Source organism: Syngnathus leptorhynchus, chromosome 13, assembly GCF_054491065.1.
Source record: "Syngnathus leptorhynchus isolate UIUO chromosome 13, UIUO_Slep, whole genome shotgun sequence".
Taxonomy (NCBI): domain Eukaryota; kingdom Metazoa; phylum Chordata; class Actinopteri; order Syngnathiformes; family Syngnathidae; genus Syngnathus; species Syngnathus leptorhynchus.
Window position 1 is genome coordinate 3,922,341 of NC_141207.1, and position 23,486 is coordinate 3,945,826.

The following is a 23,486-nucleotide window of genomic DNA, read 5'->3' on the forward strand; positions in this document are numbered from 1 at the left end:
TAAATTGTTTTATCTTGACACTTAAAAAATGCAACAACACCACTGTGGTCCACTATTGATGTTTTCATTGTGCTGACACAGCAACACTCTGTTTTCACAGACAGTTGTTTTTATTTAATCTTGCAAATGATAACACACTCTCCTTCGAAAGCCACTTTTTAAGTTTATAACAACCGCCAGGAAAGTTTGTATTTTCGTTTTAGTTAAAACTGTGTCACGTCATCGTCCCCTATGACTGAGGGTCTTTTGTCTGCTATTGCTGTTAAACCATCAGTGGGACATAAAGTCCACATGTGATGACAGGCAGTCCTCTGAGGTCAATCTGGTTATCCTGTACCGCCCCCAACCCTGACTACTGCACAACAGTCTTATACAATCAACTCCCAAAACAGATTTATCATTGAGAGAAGTGCCGAGCTTGATAAACACTTGAAAACGGTTCGCTTGGCTATAGTCTTATTTTCTTTCTGCGAAATCGCTATGGATTCAACACAAATTTGCATTTTGGGAAAAAGAAGGTCATGTGTTTGAGTGTAGAACTCTTCTCTCAACACAGACTGTTGTGTTGAGTGATTGTTGCGTGGGCTTGCTGTTATTTATTCTGTTTAGCGAGGAGGGTCAGTTGGCGTATGGACTGCCCTTAAGTGTGCTTCTTGTCTGAAAATCAGAGGGTAAAAAAATAATTGTTTTTTTAGTTTGAGCATGGTAATGTCAATTGACTGCACAAAAGGTTGTATTACAATTTAAAGGCATATTGCTGGAGCAGTTATTTCCCTACAAACGACAGGCAAATTAGAAATAATGAAGTGTGTAGGCCGACATACCTCATTATAATAGCAACGTCATTGATGAAGACAGAATATTAGTTTGGGATCTCAAGGTGAACCGGCAATGACTAATTATCAGTCTCTTAATCAAGTCCACTGAGATTCATTTTGGTCTGATGTGGACTACCATTAAAGCGGAATGTGATATTTTCTTGGCAGTATGATTATTGTGCTTGATGTGCACAATTGCTCTTCAGAATAGTACAGAGGTAAACCTGACATATTTCCGAAGGCTTATGTAGTGAGATCAGCCTTGCTCTTTTCTCCTATTTTCATCAATCAACATTGTCATTAATCCAGCAGTGATTCTTTCACACATTTGCAGGTGGTTCAGAACTCATCACACCTTTCCATGTTAGTCAGCCAATTAATAAAACTCAATGGAGACATCCACTATGCTTTAAATGATGTGGATTTTAACACGCCTTTTGAGTCAAATGCTCATCGTAAGACGGAAAAAAAATGTTATCATCAGATTTCATGCCCAAAGAAATGTTAAACCTAATGCCACCATGACATGTTGCTGTCATTTACTCTAACATAGTGTGAATACCATGAACGTGAAATTTTCCAGTGACTGAAAAATAAAATATGGTGGTGATAATTCACTGTTGAGGAAATGTGGTTTTTTTTTTAGCTCAACATCTCAGTGACACCAAATTTAACAGATGAAGACAAACGGTATAATTAAATCATGCCGCCTCTTCATTCCAGAATTTAGATGGATTTCATGTAAACAGATATGTATTGCAATGTGTAGAAAAAGTCTTCCACATTTTGGACGCGCCCGAGGCATTGATGCCCTCATTAATGGCAGAAAACAAATATATCAGACCTAGTCCACTCAAGCACTTGGCAGAGGTATCGCTAAATAACGCAATAAACATTTTTATTTCCATGGAATTTATGTAAATTGTTTTATATGCTGAGCATCATCCTTAACATGTTGATGTGAATCCAAATTTTTAACATTGTCATTCAAAAAAAAAAAATTCCAACTGTCCTGCAGGAAAGACAAAAAATAGAACTATGGTTTTGCATTTTTTAAATACAATAGTAAACGTTTCACCATTCAAGGACCACCTAGCACTAATTGACCTTTATGTTTACAGTTGTGCAAATTGTAGACAAATTAACAATTTTCTAAACTGTTATTTGCACATCTTAAGTCTTCACTTCAGTTGAAACACCATTCCCCTGACTGAGTGCCTTTCTTTTATGTAGTATATGCAGCAGTATAAGTGACACTTCTCTAAACACATTCAGCGGTGTACTTCTGTGCGTGTTTTGAGTAGTTCCTTAATTACATGCCAAATGTTCAGGAGGAAAAAAAAAAAGTATGTATATCAAATATCAAATCTGTTTCAGAAGACTGATCCAGGTATGTAGGGTGATTGGCATCTAGTGAATACCTCATTAAGAAAACTCGAACCAACACTGCTCAATGTGAATATGAGCACTCCATCAGATTGCTACCTTTGGAATGTGCCTTTACTGTAGAGCAACTTTAATTAGAAAGGACATTTTTGAAGTTGGGCTGAACATTATCTTGTGAGCAGGGTCTGTTTTCAAAGATCAATGAGATATGCATCAAATAGTCCCAGAGGTTGATAAATGTGGTGCTTGACATTGTTGCTAAGTCTGTCTTTACATGCTACTGGCAAATTGTTAGCTTTCCAGCTGCTTTGGGCTCATGGGACATGAGGGAAATTAAATTGCTACTCATGAAATTGTTGCCACTCTAAAGAAATAACAGTTATAATGTTAATGTAATAATGAAGGCTATCAGTGTCCAAAGACTAATTGAAAATAATTCAATCTAAATAATTTAGATTGGATGGAATACTTAGTTTACTGATAAAATACATTTTGTTTTGACACAACATGTCAACCTTTTCTTAAATAAAGCACATAAATAAGAACAGGGATATTTTCCAAAATGCAGATGTTGTAATTTTGGGTCTTTCGTCAACACAAACATTTTTGGGGGACCTTCAGAATGTTGCTTTTAAAAACACCGTCCGGTCTAAATACTTTGCAAAAGTCCCTCTTCACCATTTGTGTGTAATTCAAACAATGTTTTTTTTTTTTTTTCCTTTGGTAGGGTGAGAGGGTTGCATCATTCGTGACAGGTATTGAGACTTTATTTAACAATAGAAACTGATGGTTTCATTTGGTGGAGAGACCCCCCAAAAAGTAATTTCATAATCTCCCCAGGCTCCGTTCAGATAAATGGAGCTTTCAATGGTGTATGCATGAATATACATTTAATATCTCACTGTAGTGAGGAATGAAAGGATCAGATGAACACATGATCAAATCAACTCGTAGTATTTCTTTTTTCAGGCTTCTGAGTGAGCCAAACCCCCTAATTGTTGTTATTATTTTTTCCCTGTTATGTAGATGTGGTCAAAATGTGAGCGATTTATCTCCTACTGTAATGCTGCTTATTTCCAGCACACTGGCTTTGCCCTAATTTGAGGGCCAAGAGTACAATCACAGGCCTGTGCCAGGGGTTGACCTTTCATTGATCTACATCTGATAGTGTGCGGAAACCCCGTTGGCTGTGTGGCTGGGTGTCTTCAGCTGTGGTCTCTTTAATTACCACACCAACAATGGGTCAGTTGTCTCCATGCGTCTCGGAGCGTAACATTTCTACAACATGGAGCGGGATGCGGAAAGCAGCTGTCACCAAGGATTTCACTCTCTTGATCGAGGCAGGCAGCCATATTCCAGAAAAGTGAGGAAAGCAATCCAGGTATTTACTCACTGCTTCGCTGATGACCTAAACCATAAACACCATAAACTATAAAATGGTTATTCTTTTGTCTATCTTTCCGTCTGTCTGGATAGATGGATTTACATGTTCACATTGTTTTGGCTTTAATGCAAAAACAATATAAATTTTCCAAATCTATTTTCTAGCTTACTTGATGGAAAAAATACAACAATAAAGTAATGAAGCTACTTTGCAGACCCAGTGAAACAGTCTCCATGTTTATGCATGTGTAAGAATATTTTTAGATGAATATTGTCCAAATGTCCTGTCTGATAAGATTTGCGAGCATTTTATAGAGTATCCAGCTGTGCGGTGAATACACATCTCCTCGGGTAGTCAAACAGCCCCACTTTTGAGATGCATGAAATACAAGCTTCCAATAATCTTTTAGATGGTTTACACCCAGATGGGAACATGTTATATTGCATGGTCAAATTGAACAGAACAAAGTAGTGTCAAACTGTCTCCCCTGCAGGGCTGAAATAATAACTGCGTTTTTATTCCCCTCAGTGGTACGCCCCCCCTCCCCCTCTCTTACTCTCTGCCATCGTTTAAGCATTTTCAGTCAATGAAGAGATGTTCCTCAGCGGAAGAACTGCTGCACATTGTGAAACAAGTCTATGAATGGGTTTTATTAATTAGTCTGCCCAACAATATGCTGACTCATTGGAATTCCAAATGAGATCTAAAAGTACAGACAAATTATACTCTCTAATTTATCTAAGTGTCTAATTGAGGACAAGAGATGTGACTTGATGCACACATTGTAAAACTGCACATACTACAAGTATGCGGCCCAGCAAGGGTGTAACATCAGAAAGAGGATGGTGTGGGCCTGTTTAATGGACTACTATCGAAGTGAGAAGATAGGAAGGGTTAAGGTGCCATAATGAAAACTATGTTTAGTTTCTAACTGATAATTTGCTCTGATGCAGTATAAAGTAAAGAACCAAGGCTTCCACAGTTAAATAATTCTAAAAATAGACAACAATATTTATTTTTTTTTATTGACGCTTTTGCATGTTTTCATTTCACACTATTTTACATCAAATAACATATTGTTCATAAAAATGCTGATTGTAGAAGATGAAATAATATCCTATCAATAAATTGTATTTGTTTTAAATGTATTGACTATTCATGAAAATGCAGAAAAGAAGCATATTACTAATACTTTTTAGCACAATGAATTGTTGGGGGCATTAGATAGTTATTTTGGGCTGAAATCAATTAGTGATGGTGGTACTTGCAATAGACACCTTGACAACATTGTCTTGAGCCCCCCCCCCCACACACACACACACACCCATACACACCTATGAGTGCTTGTCCAACATGGTGGTAGCTATAATTAGATTTCTAAGCTCAGGGAGTCGGGATGGATGGTGGTAATTTACTTCCTCTCCGACTGAGATTTGCATGATTTGTGTAAATGAGAAGAATGATGACAGGTGATGTCTTGTTAAACACACCAACTGTCTGTCGTGTGCTGTTTTGAATTATAGAAATTGAAAATATGGTTGCCCAAATGGGTAAAATAAAGGATCATTCCCATTCCTGGACTGAAAGAAGAGAGCCAAGTAATAGCTGCAGAGAGTTTGGGGATGGCCACCTATACTGTATAAATAAATAAATAAATAAATAAATAAAATATTGATATATCTAGATATTTTTTCCAATGAAAGAACAAATCATTTGACATGACAATAAGTGTAATATCAACACACCATTAATGGTCTCTGATAACAATGTTGAAAATACTGTATCTTGTAGAACAACAAAAAATAGCAATATTATTCGGGAGGATAACTATTTAATCACTAAGTGCAACACAGCAGCTTCACATCTATTCACCAGGACTAAAAGTTGTGCCTCATCAGCATGATGAGATGGTGTGACTGAGTCTGTAGTATCCAGACAGTCATTAGTGTCCTCTTCTTCATTTTGACACTGACTTCTGGATATCTGCCATCTCTTATTATATTACAGTCTCAAAAATGCACTGTTTATCTTTATTACTGGTCCTTAATCTCTCGTGACAGTTAATCGCGTTACAAGTTCTTTGGGTGGCTTCATTTTATTTTACCGCATTCATATTGTCTTTGTGTGTGTAACACCATAATATTTACAACTTGGGATAACTGAACGGTTCATTACGCAACGTGTCGCCTTCTTGGCGAGGGTTCTCATATAAGAAAAGTCGGCTGTGTTCCCTCAGTGCTGCTTAGCCGGGCTGTGATTAATGTCTTCATGCTCTGGTCAAAGTGTCGATATCTTCACCAGCTGGGCCCATCTGTCATGTTTTTCCTGTGACACCCCTGAACGTAACTCTCGTTCTATCAGGGAGGCCATCCATCAAAGTGGTAAACAGAGACATCTCCCATTAGCGGCCCTGAACACTTCTCATCATATACTGTAACAGACAAGCAATCATCTGGTATTATGTAGCGCCACAGGCTAATGTGAAATATTAACAGAAATACAGCACTGATTGGATGGAGCATCTGCACAAAACAAATTGAGAAGACCATAGATTGTGGAAGGCGGCACGCCAAAGCAATGTAGAACTGTAAATGCACACACACACACAACCCGCCTACCGCACGATGACGGCAGGGATAGGCTCCACCACGCCAGCGACTCCTGTAGGGACAAGCGGTACAGAAAATGGTTGGCAGATTGTGGCCACCGATTCCTAAATGATACTTTTTCTCTTACAAATGTGTTCTAGTGTGCAAGGGCAATACGATTTCTAATTGGATTCTAAAATGATCAAAGAAGTTGCCAAAATCATTTGAAAAACTTATTTTTGAGTCAATTACCCAATAATACTCTCATTGTGTAAATAAATGGTCAAAATGGCAACTAACTTCAAGGCAAAATGTACCTTTGAAATTGTATCTGCATTGGCGACCATGATTTTACCAGGGATCAACCGTCTGTCTTACCATCATAACCCCGCTTTTCCTCTGACACCTTAGCTTAGATCATGCTGACCGCATAGCATTTGGAAGAAATCTGCACTGGAAATGAAGATGATGTTTTTCAGAGATCTTGTGGTGATACCAAGATAAAATTAAAATGTGATTCGCTGCACAGCTTTGCTTGATATTCAGACTCCACATTATTTTCTCTCCTGCAACTGTTTTTATGATAATAACTATAACATAGATAGTAGTCTGGGCAACAGTGGAAATTCTGAAGGAAAAAGTTGTTACAAGTTGAAAATAAAACATGAAGGCATCACAGATAAAAGATCTGATATTTGGCCAGTCTGCTCTTCTATTTACATACAGATCACAGAGACCCACACATGGCATTTGAAAGGGAAGCCTTTATTGGGTAAAAGAGCAAAAAATTAAGGACAGGTTTTCCGAAATTGAGCGAGATAGTGTTTCTTTGACTCTTTGAAACCCAGGCATGATCTGGCACACATTTAAAAAAAAAAAAGGCTAATTGCTTCAGCACCTCTGTGCAAAACCCCAGTCACTTGTGAAACCATAATGGGAAACAGAATTCCACCATGTAATGCACATGGTTTCTGCCTCCTAAGTCAGATCGTTGTCATGTATTTTCTTTGTTGAAATCAGACACAGCAATTATTTAGTCGGAATGCATCGTATGTATTGAAAACTGAAGCAAAGGACAGTTAAAACTAAAATAGTTCCATTTCCTTTTGTGTAAACAAATACCCCATGTCGTCCCCAGACCAGCACAGTGTGTAATTGGCTCCTATAACTCAACAGAACGCTTTGCCCTGAGCTACACGTAATACTTCCTGCACTTAACTAAATCCATTTTTCAACCCTCAGTAGAGTTATGACACACTAATGCATTATTGTACAAATGTCTGACCAAGTTAGACCTTTTAAAAACATGAACCGTAGCAAAGGCTGATCCAAGAGTTGGTCACTGCATAAGAAACATCAAAAAGCAAAGATTCTCAGATCAGTTTCAAGTGTGGTTTAGTTTCAAAGATGACAGAATGGCTAATCTGGATCCTATTTTGAAGATAATTTAATATAACTAAGTGTGGCAGTACACAGGCGTAAGAACATTAAATATAATAATCATCATCATCATTATCTGGCCTTTTTTTGTTTGCATGTTCTCCCTGTGCCTGTGTGGGTTTTCTCCGGGCACTCCGGTTTCCTCCCACTTCCTGAAAACATGCATGGTAGGCTGATTGAGCACTCAAAATGGCCCGGAGGTGTGAGTGAGAGTGCGGATGAGTGTTTGTCTCTGTGTGCCCTGTGATTGGCTGGCAACCCGTTCAGTGTGTCCCCCGCCTACTGCCTGAACACGTGAGCACCAGTCTAACAACTGCCCAGATAGGCTCTAGCACGCCCGCAATCCTCATGGGGACAAAGGGTACAGAAAATGGATGAATGGATAATCATCATCACTGAACTCTAACTAGTTACGGTACGCTCGCCGCGTGTTGTATTGTTCTATTTAAAAAAAAAAAGGAATGTTTCGTTTCATTTAATTTGCTACAAATGTGTGACAGATGTGAATTTACGTGTCCATCGTTTATGCCTGTTTTTTGCAAACGTTTAGTAAATCAGGCCCATAGTTGTTGATTCTTTTTTTCCCCCTATGCACCATGGAAGTAATATCTGACAAGTAAATGCTGCTTGTACACCTACTTTTAGTTGTTTAGATTTACAGAAGCAATATATACACGTGATAAGTGCAAGTATAATTAAATACAATATGCAAGCTTGAATATGACCTTGACTCTCAAAGCTTCTTCAAGGGTCTGCACAGGACTAAGATTTACTTTAATGGATAGAAAAATATACCTTTGGATATCTTTGAAATGTCAGAGAGCGGCACGACCCATTTTATTTCATAAACATTACTAAAACACAACTAATGGAAATTATCAGGCTACCACACGGTGATTTATCGAACCTTTCACCTCTGCTTTGTCCATCTTCCTTGCTTCTTCATACTAGAGTTTCAGAATTTTTGGCATGCATCATACTCCTTGTAAAGGTAATTATTTATTCATTAAACCTTCAAAGTGAGTGCTTTCTATGAGGAACAAAAGTGTGGGTGCAACTAAACCTTTGCTTTTCGAATGTGCAATTCTTATGAAACATACCCGCATCGTTTCACTTGGGACAACTTCGGAGTGACAAGTAAAATATCTTCCCCCAATCGTATGTGCTGGATGAACAAATACCAGGCTGTTGTGAATTGTAATTGTTAATAATAAATTGTAAAACCTATTGAATATTTATGTCTTGTGTGTTTCTTGCCTCAGATAAGACTTGAATCATTCAATGCACCAAAGAGCACTAAAGAAGGGTCGATGGCAGCAACAGAACAAGTCGCTTGGCATCGGCAGGGAAGATTTGGCACATACGCGGTCGTGCTGTTCATCCTACAAATGTGTGCTCTTTACAAATAGGAAAGGGAAAATAAGCTTACCTTTTTCATTGCTGTCAAATTTATTGGCAAGAATCATTGTTAAAACTAAGAAATAATCTACACCCCAAAAATAAATGTACAAACTTTTTGGCGTTTATCCTTGATGACATTGCTGCCATTTGTGCCACTTTAAATTCACTGAACTTGTAATGACGCTCGACGAGCTCCGAGCGCTTGCACGTTTCAGTCCATATCTCAATAGTGAAGCTGTAGACAGGTTGGTCCAAGTTCCCGCTGTGAGGCAATGGTACATAAAGCACACTCCAGGTGAAAACATACAAGGCTACGCTCCATTAGATCACTCCCTATGCTATTCCTGAGATGGCATTCTCAATTAAAAGGCCCTTGAATCTTGCATTCGAAACACGGGTTTTACTGCCCTCATAAAACATGGTTACTTGTGAGCCCCGGTAAAACAAGGCAGGGGCATACAGTATATTAGGAATATATATGCTGTAATTGACACTACTTTGTAAATGTTTTATGGCTTCACGTTCAACCTTTTCTTTCTCCCTTACATTCTCTGCCTTGTCTTTGGTGATTTGCCCGTTAGCTACCTGCACTTTGTCCCAAGACAATGGCCTGTTCTGCTCATGCAGATGATTTGGTCATAGCAGCAGTGCCAAATGAGGTGTCTGCCAATTAGGGAGGGATTCCACTTACATTTCTGGGCAAACTCCCTCCAGTAACTGCACCCCATTGTGATATGGCTTTATAAGTAGACTCCAATAGATTCTGCTTTTCCGCTGTAATATTACAATGTTGTTTTGCAATTCTGCACTCCTCGGAGACTGAGTGGTGTGAATCTGAAAATGCATTTGGTACCATGGCAGTATGTGATGTGAAAAGCTGAGGGTTTAAGTGCCCACACTGTATCGACCAACTGAGAATCATTCCTTGACTGTTCAGATTGAATATTGGGGTCCGTGCTGTTCTTCTCAAGTTCTGTTAGTGGCTGTAATGTCGAGATTAAATTATTTGGCAAATGTTAGTAGCAGCAAGTAAAAAGACATTCTCAACAAGACAAGGTAGCGAGATTTTGATAATCTAAAGCATGTTTGAGAATAGGTTGCAATTCTGCTTCACTTTTCGTCATTTGTTTTTTTACAGCTAGGCAAATATGACAGGATCTAATCGCTTTACATTTAAGTGAAATAATGTCATCGCCCAAGGCAATATTGGCTTACTCCTTTTTTCGTTGTCATTGAACTGAAAATCTAAACTAAAGTAAATGTGACAGTGACATGGACTTACTTAAAACATTTGATGTCATGAGCACAAAACACGTTATGTTCCTGAATTTGAATGTACAGTCAAAGGTTCTTTGACTGAAATTCTTGACTTATTATTCCACTCAAAGGGAAAGCAGTCAGAAGAAGCTTACGGCTTTAAATCTCCAAGCTCTACCTCTGTGATTGCCCAGGCCGGTGGGATAACGATTAGAAGAAAATCACTAATCAAGGCGGATGTGATTAGCATATTACCAATAACAGCATGCAAATGGAGGAATAAAGGGAACTGCCTTATAATGCTGGTTAAAGTAGGAATCAATGTCATGTATAGATGCACACAGCTGCTTGACAAACAGACATTCACTTCCAAACATGAGTCAAGGAAGTGTGTAAAAATTATGTTTTTTTTTCTGGTTCTGTGACGCACTTGATGCTAATATCACATTCCCCCTCTTTCTTTTGATCAGCTTTTGCAGCTGGGCTGCCCTGTCTCACTTGGATGCATCAACAAAGCGTGAAGTGGCCACTCTGATCTGGTGAAGTATTGCCTGGATGGGGAGAAATTAGGTGAATTCTTTTAACTTTTCAAACAAACATAATGCAGTCAAACTTACTGGATGAGAATCAATGACATGAACTGAAAAAGGGTTCAGCGGGGGTTTTTGCTCTAATTCTGGAAATCACTGAAGACGTCTTTTCAAAAGTGCTCGGCTGTGTCGTGTCACTTGGCAGCTGTGTTTCAGTCCAGTTAAATGAATGACTGAAAATGCAAAACGATTTGAGCTAAAATTCACCGTAAATTATTTATATGGTTAAACAGCTTCCATTTGATAAATTGTCAACCTCCTATTTGTTTGGATTTTTTTTTTTTAATTGTGGTGGCCGCACAGGAATTGTCAACCAGTGGTCCACGGCCCTCTAGTGGTCCGTGAAATTAGAAATGAAAATAATTGTAACATTTTTAAAATGTTATATATATAACATTTATATAACAATATAAAAATAAAATTGATTTATTATTCAGATTTGATTTATTTTCCAGCTAATTTTTGAATCTTTTACCCATCAAAATTATGTCAAATGTAGCTGAGATTCCCAAAATAGACATACGGGTGCAAATAAATAGCCTGTTAAAGTCTATCCTCCTTTGGTGCAAAATAAAATGTTCTGCCAAAGCAGTGGTCCCTGAGTTTATTATTATTATTATTATTATTATTATCATTGGTTATAATGGTGGACAAAACCAGTTGAAAACCCCTGTCCTATTCTTAAAAAAATACAATGTAGGGTAGCTGAAGACTCATAAATTCCCCATGCAATAGAATGTGAGTGTGAGTGTGAATGCTTGTTAGCATAAATGTTTAAAAAATATTATCATACATTTTTATTTAATTGTAGGCCTAGTGATCAATAATTACATTAAATGTGTTGTTCCTCACCATACAGGACGCTGACATGTGTCGCTGATACCCGAAGGAAACACACCCGCACAAATGTTCTGGTTCAATGACAGCATATGTAAGAAATACCACGCACTTTGTCACTTATGTGAATTCTTGAAATCGATTTGTGATGAGACTTGGCTAGTACCTCTGCTCAAAAATTGGTGGTAGGCTTGTGAAGCGTAATCTCTTTGAGGCACCTTCGAAAACGGGCTTCGAAATTAGGTTGATGCATTCTATTAGTCCACCGCTAGATGGCAAACAAAATCAACACTGTCCCTTTAATGGTCTTTAATGGCATCTTTTGTTTTCTTGAAAATGTTGATCTTATTGTAGTTTTAGGACCGACCATTTACTTGACTTGAATTATAATCACAATACGATTGTTCAACTGAATCAAACATCATCCCCCAAAACATTATGAGTAAATGTATAATAACTTTATATGGGAGAGTATCCACTCAGCCAAAAGATTAGGCAGACTTTGTAAATCTATTGTGAGATGGATTTATGAGAAGCCTGTAGCAAAAATAATTATGCACAGCTTTGACAGACAGTTTAAGAGCAGTATTGACTTATGTAGCAGAATAAGATGGCCAATTCTCTGTATTAGAAAAAAACGTTCACAATGACGCAGTGTGGTTCTTCATCCCTTCAAAAGACAACAATAATAATCAAACTATTAACTTGTGAACAGATAAACATTTAACTTTACTCACAACATATTCTCTTTTCAACAGGTATATAGTATTTGGAGCCAACAGGCAACTTTAGGATCGACCAGATGGTTTCTTGGGAAATAAAAGAATATGATCACAATACAAACATTTTGCTATTGGTCCTATTGGATGTGTGAGGCAGATTGTGTCAATTTTTCAACATGTCTAAGCCCTTTGTATGAGGGGGACCCGTTAAATCTGTCTTGCTTCTAATAAACTACCATTATTCGCCCCAACAAGGCTGCACTCATTAATAATGCTTCTGTCAGATGCCCATTCTACTATGTGAAAATAGAAAATATCATTAATTACAGTTTCTGTCACCCTCTGACAGCTCCAGCAATTGTTCCAGTCCCTGAGTTCTGTTTCATTGTGTCCACACCTAGTGACCACCTATTCTTTACTGTCTCAATGGAGATGTCCAGCATGTGAGAGCCACAATGGGCCCGTGAGATCTCACCACACATTGCAAAGCTTCTGTCCCAGCAACGCATTAGTCATCGGGGGAGCCATCGAGTGTAGTGTGAAACTCAAAATGCTGATTTATCACACTCAAGCAGATATTATAGAACAGTCAAAATTGTTTTTGTGTGTGTGTGTGGATTCAGTCGCTTTTCTTCCTTTTGCAACTCACTTAAATAGCTTCCCGAGAGATGCACTTTGGGATTTGAGTTTGCTGCGACTGAAGAAGTCTGAACATTCTTTTATGAATTCAGTTGGATCTAAATGCTTGTAGAATGCTAATGTCGGAACAATTTCCAACAGGAACAAAAGGGAAACGGGACAAGAGCCCAATTCTGAAAATGTGTTGAAACGTGAAGTTACTATGATGGATTATTTTGTTTTACATTGCACTATATCTTCCGCAGTCTTTGACCACCATCATTGAGAAGTCTCACTAATACATATAACAGTCACAATAACTTTAGTGAGCGAGATGAAAAGCTTGAACCCCCTTGGTTGAACTCTGTCACAAAATATCATTATGTAACATTCTAGTCTAAAAAAAAAAAGTATTTTTATGAGAACAAGGTCATAACTGAGTGAAATATGGAGTGTCATAATTCAGACATGAACACTCTGTCTCTACTCCAGATAGCAACTTCAGTCTTTGAATACTTCTAATTTGTTCTCATTATGACAACTTCATCTTCTTAATTATGTGACATTATTTTTGTAGCATCTTATTGTTTCAATGTGGCCTTCATAATTTTTTGGAATGACAAACACTACAAAATCACTTTTCATTCATTTTATTTTATTTAGTTTCATTTAAAAAGGCAGTATAAAGAAATTGAATATCAGATAAAAAATATGAGTATAGCATAGGGCACAATCTCTCCGAAGGAAGGGGAGAAACAGACGCTTCTAACAGTAGATCTAAATATGTTTTTTATTATTCATATGCAGTCCAGGAAAAGCACAAATCATTCATTTTGTGTGGGTATGATAAACTATAGTATTTATGGACAAGCTGTCAAGATAGCATTCTCTCTTCAGTTATTGCTGATATCGTCCCCTGTATATTGTATGCTGTCATACACTGGATTATATGACACCATCGCATAATACACCTCGGTTTGAGTTTCCCAAGATGGATAAGCTTGGAAATATATGATAGCAGACCCCATACAGGCGTGTCATTAAACAAGGGCAAGTGAGTGTGAACTATAATGCATCATCCACGAGAGCTGCGGTCCTGGCTTACTATGAAGTAACGTTGCCACAAACCAATGGCTAACTTCAGTCATCACTGTTGCCTTTAACTTTGCATGGGGCCGCGTCAGAGAGGGAGCATGTGGTGGCCCAGAGAAGACGAATGGGCAGTCATGATAAATTGGGGAAAATGTGGTTTTATTAGAAAACAACACACTGAAAGAGAATTAGCTTTTCTTGCATTGTGGTTTGATCTTTCGTTTCGATCCTTACCGCGGTATAAATCATACTCGATTCTTTATTTTATTTTGTCAATAACAAAACTGCCTGGTTTTTAGTCCCTCAACCCAAACAGAACTGAAGCATATGCATAGAAGTAGGGCACTGCATTCGGTGTAATTAAGTCGGACAAAATGCACAGAGGATTTAAACATGTATTTTCAAGAGGCCTAAATTTAGACACTCATTATGGTATCTAGTAGCAAATAGTGCTTATCTATTCAGTTACGGATGCTCCGTTTGGACCATCTATGCAGGAACTGCTGACACAGGGGGTTTGAGCTCTTACTGCATATCATTACATGAATGAAATATGTGCATGATTAGATGCACAAGTTGGAAATCCGAGTTGGTTTTAGTGGGGGTGAAAGGCTCAAAGCCGGAGTTTTTCGTAAACATCTTCATCATAGTGTTAAAAGCAATTTCATCGTTGTTTTCAAAAGCGATATAAAACTGAATGCAATTTCAAAATCCCATTTATGCCTCGGGATATAACATTATTCGGTAAAGAAAAGTACTTGACTATTATTGTAAATTTGTGCTAGGCTGTGTGTCATTATCATCAACTTTGTATTGTTGTGATTGCAAAGATTCTCAAGCTTTTTGTTCATAATGAATTTTATGGAAATGCATTGACTCTCTCTCCCCAAATTCAGCTATAATCCTATCATATTTTATTCATGGTATTAAACCAAATTTACTCTTCATCTGTGAATGAAACAAAAATTGACTTTCATTTATTTCATTCTGAAAACTGTCTGCTTCCTTTGGTTTCTATTTCTTCAGCTTATCACCACTGATTGTCTGCAGCGTAATCCACAATCTTGAGGCTCCAAATGTATTTGTGTTCATCTCATCCACAATGGTCATTTCCTTCAAAGACCTGCGGTGCTTTCAAAATCATTTATAGCTTCTTATGACCTGTGCAGCTCTCCAGGGAGCCCTAAACTCTGTTAAGGGAATGCAAAAGAGCCTGAGCAGACCTCTATCTTTTGATATACTCTGGATGGATTTTTGCTCACTAAGAATTCCCTCTCAAAGGAGCTTTTGTATATTTGTTTTCTAAAAGGCCATCCGGGCTCTTCATTGTTGGTGGTTCAGGAGTGGGTAAACTCTCATTTTATCCCATCAATTAGTCAGTAATTCTTAGTTCCCACGAGCAATATTACACAATGAGATATATTCCTTTCAGCTGAAAGGCGTCATTATATTTTATGAGGGGATCACAAACATAAGATTTATGCTGTAATTACTTGGGCGTAGTTAATGTGAGAACAGTTAATCAACATACATTAACCAACAAATTTGAGTAATAATCATATGATAAATTACAATGAGAAGCAAGCAGTCAGAATGCATTATTATATACTTTGTTTTGTGCTGTTTACAACAATTTGCTTAGGAAGGAGAGCAAAATATTAGCAACGTCGAAATGTTAACAGGAGCCTCACAAAGGTTGGTTTACGTGTGATCTTGTTGTCCACTTAACCAGTTATGCATATACTTTCTGAGTCAGGTACTGTAGAATAGATGCACAAAGCTGTGTGTGTGTGTGTGTGTGTGTGTGTGTGTGTGTGTGTGTGTGTGTGTGTGTGTGTGTGCGTGTGCGTGTGCATGCGCGTGTTTGAATGTGAGTTGTGTTAATATGCACAGATGAGATGTCGTGTGAAGACCGAGCGCTGCGAATTACAAGCAAGGCTGATGCTGCGATGTCACCACAGACAAAATGACTCATAATCCCCTAAGAGCTGCCACATATGTCCGCACTGTAAGTCCATTTGTGATACGACAACATGACCTTTCGATTCAGTCCCATCTGTTCCACTTCAAATATTTACGTAAGAGAGCAGAAGTGCTTTAAACGAGGAGTGCAGTTTTACAGAGTATCCTCAACAAACAGCACATTTTACATAAATATCATGCAGTGAAATCATGATCATTTCTAATTTAGATTTAGATTTCTTTAGTTACTGATTTAATTTCACACGGATCAGACATTGCATTAACATATTGATAAATGAAAGCAGTTCAATTCTATACATAGTTTTTTTTAATTGCAATATGATACTGACATCATCCAAAGTTGTTTCTACGGTCCAAGTGAGGATCAAATAAAGTTTTCTTTTTAAGCAAAAGGTGTTTATCACTGCCCAGAGATCTTTTATGAACTGCATAACCCCCGTACATTATTGCTCTACCCTTGATCCATACATAACATTTAATTAGATAGCTTTCATAACTAAATACCCTGCCCACGTGGTCTGCGCATACATCACTATCAAGAAATCCGTTCTGTAATTTAGTTCTCTCGTCACTGTAAATTAAAAACTACTTAGGAAAGTAGAGTGATGTATGTGCCGTATTTTTGAATAACATAGTACAGATTGATTTCTCCTTTCTACTTGCTGTTAACTAAACCTCAATATCCAATCAACAATATCAATTAAAACCAGAATTATAGTTTCTTTTGGCTATCAAATGTTCGTTGTATTGATTGGGTATACCTGCAAACACCGAACACACACAAGACATGCTTTTCACCATAAAAATCTTACTACCTGCAGTGAAGCATCACACTTTGAGGCTGTGTTTTGGAGCAGTAACGGGTGCCTCGGCCAAGATTAATTATTAAGAGTTCAAAATAGCAGTCGGTGTTATCGTGAAACCTTCAGGCAAATTTAATGCAAATGAGGGGACCCGGTACGATTTGCTGGGAGTTCCATTTCACAATCTTACACCCAGTTGTCCCAGTGCAAAATCTAGGGAAATACCAAAAAAGAGAAGACTTCACCCATGTGCCCAATTAGACTGCACGTTGTGTGAAACTTGTGCCCAGCACGAAAATACATTTCTAAATACTATTTTATTGCTAGATTGGAATATTATTCCCAATATCACAATGGATAAATGGATTCCTGCATTATAAAATCGAACAACACCATTCTCATTTTATTCATGAGTAATTTTGACCTTGCTAGTACCTGGAGTGTTAACTGTCCTATGAATAAAACATTAACATGGCATAATAAAGCATAGTTAAGTCAATCAAGACTGACAACTGGTTGATTTCTTGCCGTGTTAACAAAAACAACATTGAGGTGGACATACGTAGTATATCACAGTACATACAGGCCGAGGCTATATGAAAAGAAATCTATCCGTCTCTCAGTTAGTTGTTGTCTGTTTTGTATAATGGAAACTCGACAACACGTACCTATAAAATGAGGTTGTTTAAAAAAAATGTGATGGATACAATTTTGTATGTATGCGTAAAGCAAAATAAAAGAAAGGAAGGAGGGAAATCAGAATGATATGTAATAAAAAATAATAATTAAATTCTGTAAAAAAAAAAAAATCCTTAGGTAAAAGCTTTTAAAAAGAAAAGCACTATTGCTGCTTTGTGTTGACTGACCTAAATTGGTTACTCACCCATTTTAGTACTGTACAACAATTATTCACAATAACATTGAAGAGTATTTTGTGATGTCTTGTGTGGCCTCTTTGAAGGCAATATTTAAAAAAAAAAACTATAAAAGGCAAATCTGTTTACTTAATAAATCTTTTACTGCTGATAGCAAAATACCACTTTCATTGCTGTAAGTACCTTGGAAGAAAGCCAAGTTTTGTAGCTTTCCAGTACAATTCCAAACATTAAATTCTTTCAATTAGGAACTATAACTCAAAATGCACTTAAATGATTGAAACTTGCACTGCTTTGAATGGATTCATATACAGTAAACCACTAGCATAATGTATAGCATAATATATTTTAATCTTTTTTCTCCTCCCTCACTCTTCTTGTGTCTTTTACATTGTTTTCCCCAAATAACTGTTTATTTTATATGAGGGTTTGTGTCTTTTCAATGCTTCACTGAAGGACTTTGATATACAGTGCATTGCCAAAGTGTGATAGGGTTTAATTAAACAAGTAATGTATGAATGGGAGGAAAAGTCCACAGTATTAGTGCATGGTTATTTATTCACCCAGCTTGGCCTCTCTGCATCCACATTAGATTTATGTGACTGGGGTTGGAAGTGCATGTAGATCTCAGTGTTATAGTAGCTCTCACCAAGTCACCATACTGTATTGAAACAACTGCACTGTGGATATCTTGGCACATATTTGGGGCTAAGAAAGAGCACGTTGAATTTTCCAAGGAAGTCTGTACATAAAAAGATAGATCCCTGTCTGGAATTTTGAGTGTAGCTTTAAAATATATGCCAGTCATATGGATCTACTGTCAATGCTCATTACAGTCCGCCACTCGACCTAATAATTTAGAGTACATGGACAAAGAAAGGATATGCTGGCTTAGTTTTATATAATATATGGCCTGGTTTATTCAATGTTAGGGGATTTCACATGAAACAACATACACTCAAGTATGTGGTATTACTCATCAGGCTCATCGTTCAGAAACATATGTGTAGGTTTAAGGCACAACAGTGCTGACATGTGAGCCTGTCCGTTGACATGGCACAGATACTACATCCAGGCCTTAAACAAACCTTTCATTGACAGTCTGTTAGAATCATGAGTTTGCTGCTCGTTGAGCTGACGGTTGCCATTTTTCTTGCCTGTATCCTAATGGAAAACTATTCATCATTGCCAAATAACTATGTGTTCATTACAACCCACTACTTGTTTGACCTAGTGAGTAAAGCTTTGCCTTGGAACTGTTGGGTATTTTGTACTTGATATTTTCATTTTCTTGCAACATGCAGTTAAACCACTGGTAGTAAAGCAAGCATATCAGTAAGGTGCCAATCTGACAATCTATTTTAATGCATGTAAACAAGTAGATCATGTGAAACATTTAGCAAACAAATAAAGCTGATAAGTGAATAAGACTCTGGGAATCTAAGCATCTTCTAACGTAAAGGACTGGCATGAGTTTGGGTGGTTTGCTTTTGGCCAGGAAGTGACAACCCTTAACCCCTGAAGAAAACTGATCTGGGAACAAATCTAAGAGGTCGTTGTACATCCATGTTGTTGTTTCCTCCGAGCTCTGGCCCAATAAAGAATGTCGCGGGAAAGGAACAAAGCACTTGGCAAAACTTTTATCATCCCATCAGCAACACTGCATGACACAGGAAGACAGCCAGACATGTTTCTCACAGGAGATCCCTTTCTTGGCCCAGTCTGTTTTTAAGTTGCTCACCGCCACTTGACGGTGGCTGATAGGAGCCCATTTGGAAGCCAGACGTGACTCAGCTGCCTGGAGGTGGCCTGAAGTAAAGGCAATAATCAGATCCAGTCCCAGTAATGAAAGTTCCTTGTAGCAATTCTTGGGTTGTTTTGAAAGTGTGGTGTCTTTCCGAAGATGAAGGTCTATCAGTTATGTATTTACCACAGGGGCTAATAGGCGTCTGGTACAAAATTTTGTAATGCAACACTGAAGGACGCAGGGAATTATGGCTGGTGCAGACATTGCTAACTGACCGCAATAGTAATTTTAATGCATAAATGTATTTCATATTATAAAATAAAGAAGCAATATCCAATGGACTTTTATGTTGACGAAATAAACTATTGATACTATCAGCATTCTGCATTCACAGGTGCAAGAGATCGAATAAGGTAACCCACAAATGGTAAAGAAAATAGCAAAATATAATGATAAATAGCCAAATGGAAAGTAGAAAGGGAAATATGTATCCGTTTCAGCTATGACTGTCCACTAAATCTGCTTTAACTCTGCTCAAAGGTATTTCGACAAGTTCAGAGTCCGCACTTTTAGATGTTAAACTCACATATACCTTATTAATCTAATTTATGTGCCATATATGACTTCTTAGGGATGGGCTGCCTAATTATCCCACACGATGAATGATATTGTAGCGCTTTATTAATGTTCGGACGTACTGCCGGGGAAAACCAATAAATACGACACTGGGGATTGTAGTGAATGAATCGGAAATATTTCAGTCTTATAATGAAGCGCCGTCAATGCAAACCACATGTGTCCTTATTTAAATATGCACATGCGGCTTTTACAGAGGTATTACTGTATATAGAGAATGTATAAGTGATGGAAGCTGGCATAGTTTTTACAACCGAGGAGCTACTTTGCCCAGCTTTGGGTCCTTTCTGAGATGAAAACCAGCAGCTCTGCATACAGATAAGCTTTCTGCATCCTTTTTACGATGATATAGCTCACTAGGTAGAGCTAATTAGTACCTTGGGGCACTGGCGTAACTAAGGTACTGTATATGTTTCAAGTTGTCTAATTCCATTATATGGAATAGGAAAAGTTTACATTACAGGGGTGGCAGACAAATGGGTCAAGACAACAAGGTACCAGGTTTGATTTATCTCACATCTCATCGAAACATAATGGAAAATCAAACATCATTATTGGTACATTGGACCATAAAAGACAAATGTGTGTTACTGCTCACACTCTTGTTTACTTCAGTGTTTTATGTGCTCCCCTAGGAGTAATTTGAGCCTGTTGCGGGTCGGCTATAAATCCCAAACTTATCCACGTTTTCAGTCGCAAAAGGAGGTTTGCTGTCTGGCTGAAGATGGACCATGTCTCAGGTCTGGATAGAGACCTCTTTGACAGGCTCCACTGAGGACTGAATGGACAGCTATATCTGATGGATGGTCATCCTCCCCCGCAAATCACAAAGCTCTCCAAGGGAGACAGCGACAAAAGAGAGGTTGGTGGTGCTGGGCATGTTAGAGGACATTAAAGGATTTACACGCAATAGTTCATCACTGACCACAACATTAAGTCCACACGTGATGACATCCAGTTCAAGACATGGATCACAAATTCTGTATTTTCAAAGATAATAGTTTTGATTGACAATGTCAGAGAGCGTTATTTATTTAATTATATGGTTTTTACTGTGGTTGTAATTTGCACTGGTGTATAATTCCAATGCATCACACTAAGGGCGCTTTCTATTAGACTCACATCTATTTTCTTTTTTCTATTCTTTTTTTTTTTTGCTGCAAATAGTATCCCTGCTGAGGTGGGGTACACCCTGACTCTCAATTGGTTGGCAGCCAATTGCGGTGAATATTCGGTTTCCTTTCCAGTCAGATGATACAAAAGCACTAGCGGACTTTATTATTTTGGGAAGTTTTATACAACTGTTATATTGGATCTTGTCTGATTATGCGGCTTATGCATTTGTGGTTAAAAGAGATCACAATGAAAGCCCCCTGTACAAATATATAATACTGCTTAAAGGTTCCAAAATAAACAGTGGAGGCTCAAAAGCTCGTTGCTGGTTTATTCTGAGTTGAAACTTTTCCTATAGGACATAATATAAAGGGGTTTTACTCTTATGTACTGTACAAGTAACATTATCAGAATCTAATGGTTCTATTTTTCACAAACAAAACAAATTTTTTGAATTTGAAAAAAAAAACATTAGATTTTTTTTTTTGTTAAATATTTTAAACAAATAAAAAATGGTCATGTGAATGCACGTATTGTGGCGTTTTGTCCCTCCATCGTCCGATGGATTAAGTACTGTAAATAAAACAATCTGCGATAAAGTGGTAAATTGACATTCAATTTCAACTGTACATTTGTACGAATGCTGACAAAATGTTGTGCAAATCTCTATCTGAAGTACTATAGCAGTGTGTTTTTCAACAAAAGCTTTTAAGCGGTGATTGTGCCTCCCATTTGACAATAAATTATGAAATGCAAATCCCCGTTGTCAGACAAAAAAGCTGCTGTCAGTGGAAAAAGGTGACCCTAAATATATCCTTCAGCGGCTGTGCATTGAGTCGAAGGAAACAAAATTGTCCTTCAGAGCCTGTTATTATTTGAGCAAGCTATTGCCATGCACGCTGCACAGTGAACCCGGAGCAGCGGTTGCATTTGCTGTACACTCCACTGCAAAATGAGACTAGTCAAGCCCTAATGTAACCAGCAAAAGCTGGATAAAAATCTATACAAACTCAATTATGAATCAATTTGAGTTTGTGTCAGACAGTCTGGTGCCAACAGAGTGGATTTTTTATTAACTTATGGTCTGGGAAGAATGAAACACTTTTCATTTGTGTACTTCACTATGTTGCTTCATGATTCAGAGGAAGGATGTTCACACTCACAAGGAGGGCTATCTTGGTGATTCTTATCATAACGTTAAAAAAAGTGTGTTTTCAGTGTTTTACTACTTTAGATTTCACATAATGCTGCCATTATGAGGGGAAGGTCTATTTATTGTGCGTGAGTAGTTCATTGATCTTTTCGCTAAAATCCACTCGATTTGAGGACAATGTGAGTATTTTTTGAGTTCCGATGGATTTTCCAGTGCATCACGCTGTCCTGCATATGAAATTAGGTCACTGGCTTGAATATTCATGATCCATTATGACAACTCCCTGCTTGTCTGTGTCAAGACCTATGTTAATTCTAGGATTTGCACATGAGAGCCTCTACTTGAAACTCTTTACCACTGCAAATGTTTGATAATTAGAGAGCCACTAAAAAAACAGGGATTGGACATATTTTCCTAACTGAATTCCTCACACTCAATATTTGGATGTGGCAAGTTTTTTAACTGCTCACTAGGTATATGGCCTTTTTAGAGCCTACTGCTGTGATGGCTGAAGAGGTTATTGATTTGAACACGACAGCCAGGTGGCCAATGGGCCTCCAGACAATGTTGTCATTTTGCTCATAGGAAAGCTATATGTCCCTATAGAAATGACAGCTGAGTGTATTCTGAAATGGAATAGTTCGTTATACAAACCCTCAGCTTCTCAGGATTACAATCCAGCTGTCAATCAAATCATTATTTGTATTGCCACTGTCATGATATTGTAGTGTATACAGATAAAGCATCTGGACACACAAACAGGTCCCATTGGTTCTATTAAAAGTTGCCCTACAGTAGTTTGTTGTTTTTTTCCCTAACTCATACACATGCCACTTGGCAGAAATGCCTGGTTTGTCCCATAAGGTCAATAAAGCACAAGCAAGAAATGACAGCATTTCCCGCCAGACATTTATACCAAGAGTGTGATGGCCTCTCATTAGTAAGAAAGTGGGTCACAGAGGATATAGTAGTTATCAATTGTTGGATGAGAAATGGAAGTTTGTGCCAATCCCATCTTGGGAAATGAAACAGCCCTCGCAGTC

At 37.8% G+C, this 23,486-nt stretch overlaps 1 protein-coding gene across 22 annotated transcripts in view; it reads left to right on the plus strand.

The window, feature by feature from the left end:
* adgrl2a (adhesion G protein-coupled receptor L2a) overlaps window positions 1-23,486 on the plus strand; it is a 196,481-nt gene that overhangs the window by 67,967 nt on the left and 105,028 nt on the right. For 14 of the 22 annotated variants that reach the window (XM_085928347.1, XM_085928334.1, XM_085928339.1 and 11 more), the window contains 2 exons: window positions 10,745-10,844; window positions 11,724-11,795. Coding sequence is in view for 13 of the 22 variants with exons in the window: in XM_085928334.1 (XP_085784460.1) it covers window positions 11,784-11,795 (12 nt within the window). In the remaining 9 variants the exon portion in view is untranslated. Of the gene's footprint in view, window positions 1-10,744; window positions 10,845-11,723; window positions 11,796-20,812; window positions 21,040-23,486 lie in introns of all 22 variants that reach the window. The other 8 variants (XM_085928340.1, XM_085928343.1, XM_085928344.1 and 5 more) reach the window with 5 other exon arrangements.